We start from the raw sequence: 19,594 nt of genomic DNA, 5'->3' as shown, positions 1-19,594 counted from the left end.
TGTCTCAATATCCTTTGCTGCCTGTATTTGAAATGCTTGAGTAGAATAGCTGATCAGTCGACCTGGCCCCTTGCCATCTGTACAGGGCCTAATTGCCTTTAAGGCTGAACACCTTACTGCAAATTGTCTAACTCTTAGATCATTATTATTCAGGGTGATATGTATACTGGCAGTTTGTTTCATTGACTGAAAGCTATGCCAAGTTCATGTTATATTTCTGTTTCTGTGAGATGTCCTCTTCATGACTCGTTCTGATAGCCTTTGTCTGGCCACTTATCAACATGTTGTTCCATTGGAGATGAAATGATGTGTGTCACTTTCTTAACTTTAAGAAATGGCTAGAAGTAGCTGAATATAGCTTCCAACATTCTTTCTTTTGACAAGGTAACCATAGCAACTACAGTGAAAACTGGCCTAGCCACAGATAGTTGATGAAAGTGGTGGAAGTACCAGTGGGCTGTAGGTAGGGTCATGGCTCGCCTATTGTCTGTCTGTGACAGGTGCCCCCTTCCCCTGAATGAAGCCTGGTGATGCTGTAACCTCTTGTCGGCTCACCTTGCAACTGGATCAACAACATGCAGACATTTGTCATTTCATCACCTCTGGGTACACTTTAATGTGTGGTTGTAGAAGCTGTATGATTCAATATCTATATCATCTGGACAGATGTTTGCCTGGTGTGGCTTTGTCTACTTGAAGTTTTGCTTGAAGTAGCTTATTTGCATAAACAATGATAAAAGCAGTAAGATCAGATTTTTAAGTTTTAATGTTTCTTGATCAGAGATAAGATATGAACATTAAGAAATATGATGGAGTAACAGCGTTCCTGTTTACTGGTAATTACCATATTTTACCATTAAAATTAGGCTTGGACCGGTAATTCATGTGGCTGCCAGTCCCTGTGGACTGGCAAGTAAAGTACCTTATTAATCATTGTTGTTGACCAAAACATCGGCAATAATCAATAAAGTATATTATTTAACAAAGTCAACTTGTCTGTTATCATCAGGGTTTCCTGTTGTCTATTTTCAGTTCAACATGTTCAAGGAAATAACATTACGCTGTTGATGTTAAATATCTATTTGTAGTGACTTCACCTTGAACCATAGTGAAATATTAAAAAAAGAGAGAAAGTTGTGATTGAACTTTGTGTGAATGACGTGTACATCTATGATACTTCAGAGATGACTTTTTTAAATTTTTCCGCCATGAACTTGCACTGCATTGACATGATGTTGAAAGAAGGAATCAACTTTCAAAAAACCTGATTCATACCATGTTGCTTCTGCGAAAAGAATTTCCATTTAATTGTTTAATTCACTCGTCAAACTGATCAATTTGGTCATCCCACCTGTCCACTTACCAAGCTGATCGATTTTATCATCCCAGGTTGTCTCCACTTACCAAGCTGATTGATTTGATCATCCCACATGTCCACTTACCAAGCTGATCAATTTGATCATCCTACATGTCCATTTGATCATCCCACATGTCCACTTATCAAGCTGATCAATTTGATCATCCCATGTGTCCACTTACCAAGCTGATCGATTTGATCATCCCACATGTCCACTTACCAAGCTGATTGATTTGATCATCCCACATGTCCACTTACCAAGCTGATCAATTTGATCATCCTACATGTCCATTTGATCATCCCACATGTCCACTTATCAAGCTGATCAATTTGATCATCCCATGTGTCCACTTACCAAGCTGATCGATTTGATCATCCCACATGTCCACTTACCAAGCTGATCAATTTGATCATCCCATGTGTCCACTTACCAAGCTGATCGATTTGATCATCCCAAGTGTCCACTTACCAAGCTGATCAACTTGATCATCCCAGGTTGTTTCCTCTTACCAAGCTGATTGATTTGATCATCCCAAGTGTCAACTTACCCAGCTGATCGATTTGATCATCCCACATGTCCGCTTACCAAGCTGATCGATTTGATCATCCCAGGTTGTCTCCACTTACCAAGCTGATCGATTTGATCATCCCAAGTGTCCACTTCCCAAGCTGATCAATTTGATCATCCCATGTGTCCAATTACCCAGCTGATCGATTTGATCATCCCAAGTGTCTACTTACCAAGCTGATCGATTTGATCATCCCACGTGTCCACTTACCAAGCTGATCGATTTGATCATCCCACATGTCCACTTACCAAGCTGATCGATTTGATCATCCCACATGTCCACTTACCAAGCTGATCGATTTGATCATCCCACATGTCCACTTACCAAGCTGATCGATTTGATCATCCCACATGTCCACTTACCAAGCTGATCGATTTGATCATCCCACATGTCCACTTACCAAGCTGATCGATTTGATCATCCCACATGTCCACTTACCAAGCTGATCGATTTGATCATCCCAGGTTGTCTCCGCTTACCAAACTCACCAATTTTATCGTCCTAGATTGGTTCCGCTTACCAAGTTCACCGAGTTGATTGATTCAGATATGACCTGATGTATGAGTTATAATCATGATATTAAATGTGTTTATTTATTTGTGCTAGATTGAGTCAGAGTTGGCAGGAATGAAGTTCTCGTGTATCTTGATGTGATTTCCTTTGTCACACATGACTACACACTGAAGTAGTTTAATGTTGTCATTGGGCTGTGGGTCAGTGTGACCTGAGTTCCAGTTGCCTTCTCCCTGTCTGTGTTTCTTCTGTAACGGCAGGCAGTGGGGCTTCGTACAGCCTACAAGCTTCCTCCCATCATATCATTGTGTAATTGTAAGCAGCACTGCTGCAGTCCCAGTCAATACCTTCCCAATCCAGGAGATAATGCACAGTGTTTTGTTTGTTGTGTGAATTCAGCATTAACTTTCCTGCTTGGATAATATTGTTGCCTTGAAGAAGATAAACATTGTAGATAGAAAGAGAAATTTGAGCCAATAATTGGCAAGCAACTTCATGCATAAAAATATTGGAAATGAATTAGAAATTGAAATAGTTTTCCTTGCCTTTTATCTACTACTTTTGAAGTGATATGTTGTTTTCTTCTTTAGGATGTTCAGGGAGTTAAAAATACCCAGCCTGTGGAATGCTTTAGTGAGCCATAGTAAGCCTTCTTGACTTTGGTGGAAATAATGATTGCTTTTCTGTACTTGCTATAAGCAATCTGAATTTTTCTTGAATGAGATGCCAAAAATTGTATCAATTGAATGGAACTTCTTGAGTTTTTTTGTTCATTTAGCTCTGATAGTATGATATCAGATATTATTAAAACTGTAAAACATTTTTGTAATTTCTTTGAAAAATGAATAAATGATCAGTATGTAAAATCTACTTTGTATATAACACTTTGTGAAACCAATGTACACTCCACATGTATAACTTTTTTTCTTGGTATGTTGATGTTTATTTTTGGTTGAGTATTGTCTCGTCTCATCTCGTCACATTTTATTCTTGAAACTTTACACTGTGAATACACAGTTTGTGTTAATGTGAGAGGGCTTCACAGTCAAACAACACCCTTTGACTGTTGACCAGTGATGGTTGGCTTTGCCTCACACCAGGAACATATGTGTCACTGTGTATGATGGCGGTTGGCCTCAGCCCAGCTGACCCCAAGTGACCGACTTCCTGACCATTGTGACGTCAGGCACCCTGATCCATGGTGACGCTGCTGCTAGTGGACTGGCCACTGACAGACTTCAGGGGCTGCCTGTGTTGGCCGGATTACTTCGTGGACCGGCATGTGTGACATTCCATCTCTCCCCAGCAGGCAACAACAAAAGATCAATGTTTTTGGCTCTTTGTTCCCCAGAGCCCCTACCAAGGTCACAGTGTATGTAGCCTACACACCAGGACTACCCGGTGTCACAGTGTATGTAGCCTACACACAGGGCCACTCTGTGTCACAGTGTATGTAGCCTACACACAGGGCCACTCTGTGTCACAGTGTATGTAGCCTACACACCAGGACTACCCGGTGTCACAGTGTATGTAGCCTACACACCAGGACTACCCGGTGTCAAAGTGTATGTAGCCTACACACCAGGGCCACCCTGTGTCACAGTGTATGTAGCCTACACACAGGGCCACCCTGTGTCACAGTGTATGTAGCCTACACACCAGGACTACCCGGTGTCACAGTGTATGTAGCCTACACACCAGGACTACCCGGTGTCACAGTGTATGTAGCCTACACACCAGGACTACCCGGTGTCAAAGTGTATGTAGCCTACACACCAGGGCCACCCTGTGTCACAGTGTATGTAGCCTACACACAGGGCCACCCTGTGTCACAGTGTATGTAGCCTACACACCAGGACTACCCGGTGTCACAGTGTATGTAGCCTACACACCAGGACTACCCGGTGTCACAGTGTATGTAGCCTACACACAAGGCCACCCTGTGTTACAGTGTATGTAGCCTACACACCAGGACTACCCTTTGTCACAGTGTATGTAGCCTACACACCAGGGCCACCCTGTGTCACAGTGTATGTAGCCTACACACAGGGCCACCCTGTGTCACAGTGTATGTAGCCTACACACAGGGCCACCCTGTGTCACAGTGTATGTAGCCTACACACCAGGACTACCTGGTGTCACAGTGTATGTAGCCTACACACCAGGACTACCCTGTGTCACAGTGTATGTAGCCTACACACCAGGGCCGCCCTGTGTCACAGTGTATGTAGCCTACACACAGGGCCACCCTGTGTCACAGTGTATGTAGCCTACACACCAGGACTACCCGGTGTCACAGTGTATGTAGCCTACACACAGGGCAACCCGGTGTCACAGTGTATGTAGCCTACACACAGGGCAACCCTGTGTCACAGTGTATGTAGCCTACACACCAGGGCCACCCTGTGTCACAGTGTATGTAGCCTACACACAGGGCCACCCTGTGTCACAGTGTATGTAGCCTACACACAGGGCCACCCTGTGTCACAGTGTATGTAGCCTACACACCAGGACTACCTGGTGTCACAGTGTATGTAGCCTACACACCAGGACTACCCTGTGTCACAGTGTATGTAGCCTACACACCAGGGCCACCCTGTGTCACAGTGTATGTAGCCTACACACAGGGCCACCCTGTGTCACAGTGTATGTAGCCTACACACCAGGACTACCCGGTGTTACAGTGTATGTAGCCTACACACCAGGACTACCCTGTGTCACAGTGTATGTAGCCTACACACCAGGACTACCCGGTGTCACAGTGTATGTAGCCTACCCACCAGGACTACCCTGTATCACAGTGTATGTAGCCTACACACCAGGACTACCCTTTGTTACAGTGTATGTAGCCTACACACCAGGACTAAACTGTGTCACAGTGTATGTAGCCTACACACCAGTACTACCCTGTGTTACAGTGTATGTAGCCTACACACCAGGACTACCCTTTGTTACAGTGTATGTAGCCTACACACCAGGACTACTCGGTGTCACAGTGTATGTAGCCTACACACAGGGCCACCCTGTGTCACAGTGTATGTAGCCTACACACCAGGACTACCCTTTGTTACAGTGTATGTAGCCTACACACCAGGACTACCTTGTTTAACAGTGTATGTAGCCTACACACCAGGACTACCCTTTGTTACAATGTATGTAGCCTACACACAGGGCCACTCTGTGTCACAGTGTATGTAGCCTACACACCAGTACTACCCTGTGTTACAGTGTATGTAGCCTACACACCAGGACCACCCTGTGTCACAGTGTATGTAGCCTACACACCAGGACTACCCTTTGTTACAGTGTATGTAGCCTACACACAGGGCCACCCTGTGTCACAGTGTATGTAGCCTACACACCAGGACTACCCTGTGTCACAGTGTATGTAGTGTACCAGGTATCTTTGTGATGGGTTGTGGTGTAGCAGGGATCTCTGTGCCCTGTGATGGGTTGTGGTGTACCAGGGATCTCTGTGCTCTGTGATGGGTTGTGGTGTACCAGGGGCCTCTGTGCCCTGTGATGGGTTGTGGTGTAGCAGGGATCTTGTGCCCTGTGATGGGTTGTGGTGTACCAGGGGCCTCTGTGCCCTGTGATGGGTTGTGGTGTACCAGGGATCTCTGTGCCCTGTGATGGGTTGTGGTGTACCAGGGATCTCTGTGCCCTGTGATGGGTTGTGGTGTACCAGGGATCTCTGTGCTCTGTGATGGGGTGTGGTGTAGCAGGGATCTTGTGCTCTGTGATGGGTTGTGGTGTACCAGGGATCTCTGTGCTCTGTGATGGGGTGTGGTGTACCAGGGATCTCTGTGCTCTGTGATGGGTTGTGGTGTACCAGGGTTCTCTGTGCTCTGTGATGGGTTGTGGTGTACCAGGGATCTCTGTGCCCTGTGATGGGTTGTGGTGTACCAGGGATCTCTGTGCCCTGTGATGGGTTGTGGTGTACCAGGGATCTCTGTGCTCTGTGATGGGTTGTGGTGTACCAGGGATCTCTGTGCTCTGTGATGGATTGTGGTGTACCAGGGATCTCTGTGCCCTGTGATGGGTTGTGGTGTACCAGGGATCTCTGTGCCCTGTGTGTGTGGATTGATTACTAGATATAGTACCTCTTCCATTCAAATGTTGTCATTGAAGTCTGCAGCTCGCCATTATTTGCACAGCCCCCTAGTCCATATTTCATTGTATCTTGATCCCATTTCCTTCTGCTTGCTGTATTTGATCATCTGCCATCACAGCTAGGTGTGTACGTACTCTGTTACTATATAGGCATGTGCAGGTTGGGAAGTCATAGGCTGCAGGTGATGGTTCTGCTCACCGGGGATCAGACTTGGTATTAGCTCAAACTGGCCTGCAAGTCATACCTCGTCCTGTGAGGGAATAGTTTGACAAATATCATCTGACAGCAGTAAGGGCTTTCTTGTTTGGTCAAAAGTCTTTATCTATTGTGTTATATATCAGTGTTCAGTGTACACTAGAGGTTTGTGACGTCTGTGTAGTCATGCTGCTTGTTAAATACTTGTATTGTAGATCACTGTTCACAACACACATAGGTGAATAGTGATTCCAACTCAGTTCCAGTCTTAACTACTCTGGTTAATGCTTGGTTGTGATCATCATTCAGCTGGATTAAAGACTGTAGTATCTATTTGGACAAGCCTAGTGTAGCATGATCTCATAAACGTAACACGGAGGTGGCTGTGATTGATCCTGCTGGAAGACTAGCTACGTGTGAAAGTTCCCAGGATAGCACCCATCTGTATCCAGTTTTAGCTGCAGGCTTGTCATTTCATTCAGTCCAACATGACAAGGTGGAAATACTTGTGGGGATCTCCCACCGCCCCCCAGTCACATGTGTAGGCCACCTTCCTACAGTCAGCCCACCTGGGAAGGCAGGTAACATGCATATGCCTGCAGCTACAGCCTCTCCCTACTACTGTGGGAGGATTGTAGCTAGGAAATGTGGTGATAGATCATAGTTCAGAATGGAGCGTCCTGCTATTAATATAGATACAGAGTCAGGTCTTGGAGTGTGCTTACAGACTTATGCTTTCCTCCTCTGTTGGTTGTGAGATGTGGGAAAACATCATTAGAAGCATATGGTTTTGTGGCCTTGTAGATGCACTACCAATCAAGTTCCATACCAATGAAATATATTTCAGAATATCTTCAATTCACATTAATGTTTCCGGAATGATTTGTTGATTTTCTAATCTTCATCATGAAGGGAACATTCTGTGATCTATATACTTTGTTATGTTCTTTTAAAGCTTGGATACTAAGTGTTCCCTCACAGTTCCTATTCTTGGTGGCCTCTGTTGTGAACCCTTACTGACTCTCCCTCACTCACTTCTCCCTGGGGCGGTCGGGTAGCCTAGTGGTTAAAGCGTTCGCTCGTCACGCCGAAGACCCGGGTTCGATTCCCGACATGGGTACAATGTGGGAAGCCCATTTCTGGTGTCCCCCGCCGTGATATTGCTGGAATATTGCTAAAAGCAGCGTAAAACCATACTCACTCACTCACTCACTCCTCCCTTCGTCTTCCCCTTAATACATGACCCTCCCGCTGTGTCATCATATCCCAGCTACGTGTAGTGTGACAGACACACATGTGTCATTATATCCCAGCTACGTGTAGTGTTACAGATACATGTGTCATTATACCTGCTACATGTAGTGTTACAGACACCTGTGTGTCATTATATCCCAACTATGTGTAGTGTTACAGATACATGTGTGTCATTATATCCCAGCTACGTGTAGTGTTACAGATACATGTGTGTCATTATATCCCAGCTACGTGTAGGGTGACAGACACACATGTGTCATTATATCCCAGCTACGTGTAGTGTTACAGATACATGTGTGTCATTATATCCCTGCTACATGTAGTGTTACAAATGTCATTGTATCCCAGCTACATGTAGTGTTACAGACACACACGTCATTATATCCCAGCTACATGTAGTGTTACAGACACACATGTCATTATATCCCAGCTATATGTAGTGTAACAGACACACGTCATTATATCCCAGCTATGTGTAGTGTTACAGACACACGTCATTTTATCCCAGCTACAAGTAGTGTTACGGACACACGTCATTATATCCCAGCTACATGTAGTGTTACAGACACACGTCATTATATCCCAGCTACATGTAGTGTTACAGACACACACGTCATTATATCCCAGCTATATGTAGTGTAACAGACACACGTCATTATATTCCAGCTACAAGTAGTGTTACAGACACACGTCATTATATCCCAGCTACATGTAGTGTTACAGACACACGTGTGTCATATCCTGATGTGATTCAGGGGCGCCTGTTGGGTCGGCCATGATGGAGAGGAAGTTATTGCTGATTGTGTGTCAGTGTTGACTGACAGGAAATAATCGGCATACGATACTGCTGCAGAATGTCACAATAGAGCGGACAGATTTAGATGTAAATGTACTTGATTGCTTCTTATACGTCAATCCTGTAAGCTGTGGTAGTCTGTTACATTCCTCCCAGGGCAGTACACTTTGTGGCCCCTGTCTCCAGCTCGTGACAATCTACACCATGTATCATCCGATACTATAGTGAAATCTGTGCAGTGACTGTCACACAGCCACCTTTAAATAACACCCTAACACATCTTGACAGTAAAAAGTAAAAGCCATAAGCTCTGTTGATGGAAATGTTTGACACAGATAGTTCCATACCCCGGTACTTCCTGTCATTTTTGCATTGTAGCAGAAGAAGTCTGTTGCATTTTGTTTAGTTGTATCATAGGCATTTTAAATAGAAAACAGCTTCTTGTAGGGTTAGTTATGTTTCTTTGTCTATGTGAACTATGATGCAAAACTTGTGAATGTTTTGTAGAAATAAATACATCACTGACTATAAATTTCAGCATATAGAAAAGTTGTGAAACTACTTATAGCTTATGGTACAGCTCAATATGTAGGTGCCCAGGTTCAGTGTAGTTGAAACCTTTACTGTTTGACACACTACCTTTGGCAGAACGTGTTTCACTTTAGGTATAACGCTTTGAGATAAAAACTCTCAGCCATTGATATAGCATTGTATATTTCCATGACAACCTCTCCGCCATTGATGCATCATTGTATATTTTCATGAAAACCTTTACCTGATTAAAGGAAGGAAACAAAAAGGTTGACGGGTATTTGTATATGAAGCAGTCCAAATTTCCAGCGTTAGTTTGGAGAGTTTGTTGTGAAAACAACTAAGCACTTACGAAAACCTCACAGCAGTTGTTGGACTTGAAAGCTCTTGATCTGTTGATATTTGGTTTAGCATGAGTTTGGTGTTTGTCTGGAAATCTTTGAGGTTAAAGCGTGTAGAGGGAGGCGATTGTTGACTGCTGGCTACCGTTGTGCCAAGCAGACTGGCCACGGGCTTCATGGAGGTTACTCATGTCGGGTGTACCAGATGCAGCCAGCGGCTTGTCCAATATACTTAAAACTTAGGGACACAAATAATTTACATTGTGAGTGCAGTGGGACATCCCCATTAGTATTACGTTTATGCCTGCTGAGCATGTGCAGTATCAGTAAAATGCTTTGAAATCAGGTGAAAAATAATCCAGTCTTTGACCACCCTGTTCATTCCTTGAACCCGAGTATCTGTTTGAGAGTCACCTGGACTACAGTGTGTTGTCATATCCTGATGTGATTCAGGGGCGCCTGTTGGGTCGGCCATGATGGAGAGGAAGTTATTGCTGATTGTGTGTCAGTGTTGACTGACAGGAAATAATCGGCATACGATACTGCTGCAGAATGTCACAATAGAGCGGACAGATTTAGATGTAAATGTACTTGATTGCTTCTTATATGTCAATCCTGTAAGCTGTGGTAGTCTGTTACATTCCTCCCAGGGCAGTACACTTTGTGGCCCCCTGTCTCCAGCCCGTGACAATCTACACCATGTATCATCTGATACTATAGTGAAATCTGTGCAGTGACTGGGCACCCTGTCACACAGCCACTTGGAACTTCCCACCTTTAAATAACACCCTAACACATCTTGACAGTAAAAAGTAAAAGCCATAAGCTCTGTTGATGGAAATGTCTGACTAGTTCCATATTTCCTGTCAATTCCCTGGAGGACACTCATGCAGGGTGTACCAGATGCAGCCTGGACTCATAGATAGTTAGACCCAGGTAAATCACAGCTCATGGAAGTATGGTGCCTCCGCATCCTTCTCTAGACCTGGGACGGTGGAGATGTGTCTGGCAGATTCATGTCGCACATGGATAAGGATGATATTGTTTCAGCGGACGATGGCTGTTGACTTGGCTATTACAGAGATGATTGTAATGCCACGCTAAATATTGACATTTGGTATTGAGCAAACCATGAACGCACAGTGAAGGGTTTTTGAATCTCTCAGTCATAGACAAAAGAACTGTAGTTACACTAATAAAATAATTGTTTTATTACAATTTCCTAAAACCATTTATTTTTTACCAGAATAAGTATGTAGGATCATTATGATGTTGTGATCATATTGTTGTGTTTTGATGTTGAATTTGGTTCTTTCTTTGAAATCTAGTAGTAGAGAGTTGAAATAAAACCAGATTGTTTTATCATTATTTACTTTGACAAGTGCATGCACAGTTACATGACAAGTCTTGTGAGGTATTGCTTATCATGATTTGTTTCCCATTCCTCGCCAAACTTGAGGCAATGAATCAGTGTTCAAATAACCTTAGATTTAAATTGTATACCTGACTATACCAGCAACCTATAGGGGCCCAGGACCTCCCTAATTTTCCAACACTGATTAAACATAGGCATATTTGGAGTCTGTGACACTAAGACAGGTAATCATGTCAGTACTGATTATGCCTGGGTCACATTAGGCGAAAACTGTCATGGAGAATGATTGGCCATGTAGTTAAGCCAGTTTGTAGAAGTGAACTGGATTGATTGAAGCCTTGTTCCTATATATATGTCATACAAGTGTTCATTTGTTTCCTATTTTCTGGCTCATGTTGTTGTGCTCTTGTTATATATGTTACATGTCATGGATACTGATATAAGTATAGATGCAGTGGGTGGCTGAAAGGTTCGGACCCTACCTATGATGGACTGCATTGATGAAGGTGGTTGCTGATTATTTTTCAACATGATCACCTCCGAGCTCCATACACTTCTGCCAATGATGCTGGAGTTCGTGGATCCCACTGGCGTAGAAGGCTTCTTTTGGATGGTGTAAAAAGTCTTCCACACAGCAATAATGCCATCATCATTTACTTGATACTTGCCACACTGTTCTTTCTTCAAGTTTGGGAAGAAATGGAAATCGGACGGTGCCAAACCTGGTGAATACAGAGGATGTTCAATGAGTTCATTGCCCCATTCATGCTTGGGGCTATGGGGTCAACCGGTGGTACAACACACCTTTAGCCATTGAAGGTCTGACTGATTGGGAGGTAGTCTACCAGTAGGATTCCATTGGAATCCCAGAAAACTGAAGAATATCACCCAGCCATCTGAATGGAGAGTTTTCCCTTCATCTTTGGAGGTGTGTCCACTGCTTTGACCAGTGTTGATTGTGGTTTACTTTCTGGCAGATAGTGGTGAACTCACGACTCATCCATTATTACATATCCCTCAACAAAATCAGCTGGGTCTGCATCAAAACTCAGGAGCGTTTCTGATCAGGAGTCAGATGCCTCGGAACCCAGCATGCTGAAACCTTTGTCATGCTCAGTTCATTCCTCAGAATGTTCCCAACTCTCTCATGAGACATGCCTACTGCATTGGTTATGTCATGGGTGATGAATCCATAATTATATCATGTATTTGATCAACATTTTCCTTCATGGTTGAAGGTCTTCCTCATCTTGGATCTTCTTTGAGGATATCTCTGCCATTTTTAAACCATGGTCCCCATCTCTTAACAGTGGCAAAGGAAGGAGCGTCATCCCCTTAAGTTGACACCATTTGTATTTGTAAAGTGTATTTGGTTTAAATGCAACCTGTAAGCTTGAAAAGTATTGTGCTTTATACATGAAAACTGTTAAGGGTGTACTAAACAGTCTTCGTAGTTAGGCTCAGGGTGCCGTTGTACAAAGTGTTCTTAGGGCTAAGGTGATTGTAACTCTCATACCTTAACACAGATCTACGACAGCCATAGTGCTGAGGTTGTTTTGTACAATGGCTCCCTGAACTTTTCAGCCACCCCTTTTATATCAGTGTTAATCAGTATTGATGGCAACACTTATGATGATCTTGCATGAATGTTCACTGTGGAGTTGAGTTGTGTCAGGCATATTGTCTGAAAAGAGTTGTCTTCCTGAGTTTATGTGATTATCCCCCGCCCCAACGAAGTTGGCGGGGGCTATAGAAATGGGTTCCGTGCGTGCGTGCGTGCGTGCGTGCGTGCGTGCGTGCGTGCGTGCGTGCGTGCGTGCCGAAATCGTTTCCGGAGCATAACTCAGAAAACGGTAAATATTTCTCTACGAAACTTTGCATGTCTATGAGACTCATGCTGAACTGGTTCCTTTTGCTATTTAGGAGTTTTATAAATTTTTATTTTTTACATTTCCATGGCAACAAGTTGGGCTTAGGTTCTATAAGGGTGGTGTTCGTTTCCGGAGCGTAACTCAAAAACCCTTAAATACTTTCTTACAAAACTTTGCATGTCTACTAGGCACATACTGAACTGGTGCCTTTTGCTATTTAGGAATTTTATGAATTTTTCTTTTTTACGTTCCATGGCAACAAGTTGGACTTAGGTTCTATAAGGGTGCTGTTCGTTTCCGGAGCATAACTCAAAGACCGTTAAATACTTTCTTACAAAACTTTGCATATTTACTAGACACATACTGAACTGGTGCCTTTTGATATATAGCACTTTTAGAAATTTTATTGTTTATGTTTCCATGACATTAAGTTGGATTTAAGTTTTAATATAGGATTGGTTTACTTAAGTAGTATAACAAAAAAACTGTTAAATATTTCCTTGCCAAACATTGCATGTCTATATATAAAGTGCATACTGAACTAGTGCCATTTGATATTAAGGAGTTTTAGAAATGTTTATTTTAGAATTTCCATTGCATCTTTTTTAACATGGGCTAAGAGAAATGTTGGGTCAGTTACCTGGTTTGGGACCATAACATGTTAAAATGGGCGGGGGATATAGATGACTTTTCTCAACTATACATTTCTTGTGTTTGTATTGCAGTTGAAGAGATCCGACTCAGCTTTCTTTTGGGAGGAACGTGAAATTATGGCTAATGCCAACAGCGATTGGATTGTCCAGGTGAGTAACAGCATGTCTGGGGAGGTTTGTTATTGAATACAGCTTGCCAATAGAAGGTATTATTGTAGGTTGTATGGATTTGATTAAATAATGGAGGTTGATACAGTAGACTGCAGGCGACTGATGTTCCTGTTGAGCCTGTGTGCAGATATCTGCTTGTTAACCCACGTCTGGCCTGTCACTAGTTGAGGGGTATGCACTGGTATATTTGCTATGTGAAGGTGGTACAGTGTGTTTACCCAGGTATTACATCAGTGTAGTGAGATTCTCAGTACACCTTGAAAATAGGTACATGAGATTGGTAATTAGAGACTATTTGCATCACTTGTACACAAGCCTCCCTGGCCTTGTGACTGGGTACAGTGCTGTAATTACAGGTCTAGTTGTGGTTTCCCAGTGTCTTACACTTGTACCCTGTCCTACTTGGTCAGTTTATATCATCTTCAGTTAAATAATGCCACATTTTGTGAAAATGTGTTAATGATCAGTATTTACTAATCATGCTACTGTGACAAATATTTCTGAAGATTTTTCCAATTTGATGCTTAAAATGCAAATGAGGAAAGGTTTTGCCATCTATGTAATTTCAAATTTGTATTTACTTGAAGATGTCTTTCGAACATAAAATTGTGCATATGAGTTTTCTGGCTCTCGAAAAGTCACAAATTGAAACTTGAAACTACATTGGAAATCACCCATTACAACCAGTTTCAGTTGTATTGAAATGCAAGCATTTTATCTTGCATCACACACATCGTACCTACATTGCAAATTATGTCACAATTCCATGAAGTGACAGTGAGGAAGATAATAAGACAGAGCGGTGTCAGGTATTACTGAACAGCTTACACTATACCCCTCACTTCATTTGTACTGTATGTCTTTACATGAAACAATAATTCAGATATTTGACATAGTAAACATTTTATATTTTTCACTTGGTTGTCACCTTGGCTGAACACCCATGTATTATTGAGATGTTATTACCTTAACATGTTTTCACTCAATATGTAACAGTTTTGTGATGATTTCACACCAATTCCACATTCATCACACTTTTAATGGTGTTGTATTCAAACATCAGAAGGAACGCAACTTTCCCTTCACAAACATGCGTGGTGTAAACATCAACAAGAGTATTGCAGCATATATTTCTTAGCTAACAATGTCAGATAAATTATTGACAAGTTGTCTTAATATCCAGTTATTCCTGCATCCAGATTCATGTGTAGCCAGGCAAAGAATACATCTATACCCTGTAGATACTGCCATGAATGCATCATATGCAGAAAATCATGCAGATATAGTTAATTTGTTTCCGCAAATTTACGTATATAGGGATGTGTCATGTATTAAATTGTGACGACTTACAGTGCGTCAGCTTCCTGCATGATACCCCAGCAGGATTTACATCATCACTTCAGCTACTGGTGGCTGTGCACAATACTAGCCAGTATTAAAAAATGCTCAGCAGCCAGATGTTTTTAAACGCTTGTTGATGATACTAACAGGACAATAATTTTAAGGTACTATAACCGCCTTCAATCATCTCCGTCCATAAAAGCAACACACCAAATTTAAAATCAAGCAATTAGTTATTCACATACATCTTTAAAAATTATGATACAGATTAATTTCTTTCAAGTAGTTAAGGATGAGATGAGTAATCATTCAAGTTATACATCGGCAAACTATAAAATGTCAGACCAGACAAGAATATAATAAAGAGATGGGTCTACGCATTAAAACAGATTATAAGATTGCAACACTTTACTAATATCGTTTATATTCTGCAATTAAACGTTAATTAAATGCAATGTACTAGGTGTATAATATAACTGTCTGGGAGTGCAAGTAATTACTCTTGGAATTACTTATTTCAACATGGACAGTAGTTATAATAATCGAACATTGCTGTCCTTTAAACATATTTTATCTGCAATATAATAAGGCCAAGCAAACATAGTTGTTAAAAGACTAGAAATTAAATAATATTGTCGTGTCAGATACATGACGTGCAAGGTGCCCGTCGGTCAGCAGTGTGCACGGTGAAAGGGAGAGCACTCTCATAAAAGCCATGAGATTAACTGCCCTTGACATCTATCATGTTTATATAAGTTCACAGTCAGACATTTCGAGAGTTTATAGATATGCCCCAGCTGACATTTTCCTGATGAAAAAGTAAGTTGACTGCAAACTGATGCTTGGAGTGGTTGTCTCTAAGAGAGCTGGGACAGTGTGACTCATTCCTTGATGAAATAATGATCATGTTTTTAGAGCTCGACACGTTTCCAACGTTGATGATTGTTGTTTAAGACAACCGGATATATGCAGTGCTCCCTGCATACAGAGCTTTGTTCTACCGTATATTGATATTAAAGCAATTCGGTGAGACTAATTTAGGGTCTGATTCCATTGCATTATCAATATGACCAACCTTTTAAACCACACAACCAATCATTGTGTCGTGTGTTGTGTATAATGAGACTTGTTTGCTGAGGCCGACGGGGCGAACTAATGATGGGTTATCGTTGATCAGGCTGTACTGTCCATATATGGTCAACAGTGGCTTGTATTATGGTCTAGATTTCCATAATGTACTAAAATGATGTTATTCTCAGAAAGGGGTATCCATCTTTGGCTAGATTTATTGACTTAGCCCTTTCATCGCCCATATACGCACCACTTGTAAGGATGTGATGCCTGTTCTTGGTCTTTTCTTCTGTTTTGTTTTGTGCATGTTTTGATTTACGTTTTTGAAGCAGATGATTGTTCTGTGGGAAGAGGAAGTTTCTCTTTCAAGACATGCGCATAGAAATAGCTGTCATGATCAGTGATTTGAGAAATATATTTGGAAATGAAATTTTGTTCGATATTACCTGACACTGCTTTAATATCAATAATTTTAAATTTGAGGTCCCAAACTTTGCCAAAGAAATGGCTAAACATGATATTTTATGGGTCCTAAGGGATATTGATTACCTTCCAATTGCCTTCACTTATATCAGTAGTGTGAAATGTTTATTGTACATAGTGAAATTGCATATAGTATACCGTGAAAAGTATTTGGTCATCAGGCCTTTGATGCAGTGCCAAGGTGTACCATTTCTCCTGATACTGTTTTGCAGCTTCACTATGCATTCCAAGATGGCCGCTTCCTGTACATGGTGATGGACTACATGCCCGGGGGTGACCTGGTCAACCTCATGAGTAACTATGATGTACCCGAGAAGTGGGCCAAGTTCTACTGTGCTGAAGTGGTCCTGTCCCTAGATGCTATCCACTCCATGGGATTCGTACACAGGTAATGCCAAAGTTCTTTATGAAGTTCATCTTCACTTTTCAGAATCTACTTATTTTATTAAGTGACAAAAGAATTGGTGTGACATTGAGGTGTTGAACAATGGGTAAAGTTGATACCTAGTGACTAATGCTTGTGGTAAGAGGTGACTTGCATGGGTCGGGTTGATTCACACACACACACTAACACTAACACTAACACTAGGCTCCACCATGTATATTGGGTCTCACCACATCCACAGGACTCTTGTCAGATACATTGGGATACACAAAACCCCAATGCATCGGTGGATCACAATTTTTTACTTCTTGATACAAGTGTTGATCACATTCACACACTAAGTACAAAAAATCGATTCTGACCTTAAATGTTTGCTTTAAGTAACTGTTACACCAAACACTAATTGGTAGTGAAAGTGAAAACGTAAATATTTTCATCCACTGTGCCATACTTGAGACTGCCAACTGTAAATCATCGGTTTGCCAGGTATTTGGCATTACTGTCTATGAAAAAGATCGCTTACAGAGCACATTTAAAAGCACATACAAGTATCGTGATACATATCGGAACGTGTGTAAGGTATCATGATACATATTGGACCGCACAGTTGGTTTTTCGTCCCACCCCTAATATCCATAAGGCCACTATTATGCTCAAAGGCCCTGCCACATCCACAGGGCTTCAGCGTTTTCCACAAAGCCCCACAACGTCCAGAGGCCCTCTATGTCCATAGGTCCCCACCAGTCTATAAGGCCCCACCATCTCTATAGGACCCCATCATGTCCACAGGGCCCCACTATGTCCATTTGGCCCCACCATGTCCCTAAGGCCCCATGTCCAGGCTCCACCGGGCTGTAGGTCCCCACCATGTCCCTAAGGCCCCATGTCCAGGCTCCACCGGGCTGTAGGTCCCCACCATGTCCCTTAGGCCCCATGTCCAGGCTCCACTGGGCTGTAGGTCCCAACCATGTCACTAAGGCCCCATGTCCAGGCTCCACCGGGCTGTAGGTCCCCACCATGTCCCTAAGGCCCCACATCCAGGCTCCACCGGGCTGTAGGTCCCCACCATGTCCCTAAGGCCCCACATCCAGGCTCCACCGGGCTGTAGGTCCCCACCATGTCCCTAAAGCCCCATGTCCAGGCTCCACCGGGCTGTAGGTCCCCACCATGTCCCTAAGGCCCCATGTCCAGGCTCCACCGGGCTGTAGGTCCCCACCATGTCCCTAAGGCCCCATGTCCAGGCTCCACCGGGCTGTAGGTCCCCACCATGTCCCTTAGGCCCCATGTCCAGGCTCCACTGGGCTGTAGGTCCCAACCATGTCACTAAGGCCCCATGTCCAGGCTCCACCGGGCTGTAGGTCCCCACCATGTCCCTAAGGCCCCACATCCAGGCTCCACCGGGCTGTAGGTCCCCACCATGTCCCTAAGGCCCCACATCCAGGCTCCACCGGGCTGTAGGTCCCCACCATGTCCCTAAAGCCCCATGTCCAGGCTCCACCGGGCTGTAGGTCCCCACCATGTCCCTAAGGCCCCATGTCCAGGCTCCACCGGGCTGTAGGTCCCCACCATGTCCCTAAGGCCCCATGTCCAGGCTCCACCGGGCTGTAGGTCCCCACCATGTCCCTTAGGCCCCATGTCCAGGCTCCACTGGGCTGTAGGTCCCAACCATGTCACTAAGGCCCCATGTCCAGGCTCCACCGGGCTGTAGGTCCCCACCATGTCCCTAAGGCCCCACATCCAGGCTCCACCGGGCTGTAGGTCCCCACCATGTCCCTAAGGCCCCACATCCAGGCTCCACCGGGCTGTAGGTCCCCACCATGTCCCTAAAGCCCCATGTCCAGGCTCCACCGGGCTGTAGGTCCCCACCATGTCCCTAAGGCCCCATGTCCAGGCTCCACCGGGCTGTAGGTCCCCACCATGTCCCTAAGGCCCCATGTCCAGGCTCCACCGGGCTGTAGGTCCCCACCATGTCCCTAAAGCCCCATGTCCAGGCTCCACCGGGCTGAGGGTCCCCACCATGTCCCTAAGGCCCCACATCCAGGCTCCACCGGGCTGTAGGTCCCCACCATGTCCCTAAGGCCCCATGTCCAGGCTCAACGGGCTGTAGGTCCCCACCATGTCCCTAAGGCGCCACATCCAGGCTCCACCGGGCTGTAGGTCCCCACCATGTCCCTAAAGCCCCATGTCCAGGCTCCACCGGGCTGTAGGTCCCCACCATGTCCCTAAGGCCCCATGTCCAGGCTCCACCGGGCTGTAGGTCCCCACCATGTCCCTAAAGCCCCACATCCAGGCTCCACCGGGCTGTAGGTCCCCACCTTGTCCCTAAGGCCCCATGTCCAGGCTCCACCGGGCTGTAGGTCCCCACCATGTCCCTAAGGCCCCATGTCCAGGCTCCAAGGGCTGTAGGTCCCCACCATGTCCCTAAAGCCCCATGTCCAGGCTCCACCGGGCTGTAGGTCCCCACCATGTCCCTAAGGCCCCATGTCCAGGCTCCACCGGGCTGTAGGTCCCCACCATGTCCCTAAGGCCCCATGTCCAGGCTCCACCGGGCTGTAGGTCCCCACCATGTCCCTA

General features: G+C 44.2%; 1 protein-coding gene across 1 annotated transcript in view; it reads left to right on the top strand.

Annotated features, from left to right (window-relative positions):
* The window catches only part of LOC139478234 (rho-associated protein kinase 2-like), a 60,101-nt gene that overhangs the window by 12,789 nt on the left and 27,718 nt on the right, over window positions 1–19,594 (top strand). Inside the window, exons 5-6 of the mRNA XM_071260639.1 lie at window positions 13,642–13,719; window positions 16,848–17,023. Coding sequence (XP_071116740.1) covers window positions 13,642–13,719; window positions 16,848–17,023 — 254 coding nt within the window. The remainder of the gene's footprint in view (window positions 1–13,641; window positions 13,720–16,847; window positions 17,024–19,594) is intronic.

Source organism: Haliotis cracherodii, unplaced genomic scaffold, assembly GCF_022045235.1.
Source record: "Haliotis cracherodii isolate W230 unplaced genomic scaffold, xgHalCrac1.p SCAF_4, whole genome shotgun sequence".
In the NCBI taxonomy this organism is placed as follows: Eukaryota; Metazoa; Mollusca; class Gastropoda; order Lepetellida; family Haliotidae; genus Haliotis; species Haliotis cracherodii.
The sequence above is the reverse complement of the archived record's forward strand: the minus strand, read 5'-3'. Positions and strand labels throughout refer to the sequence as shown.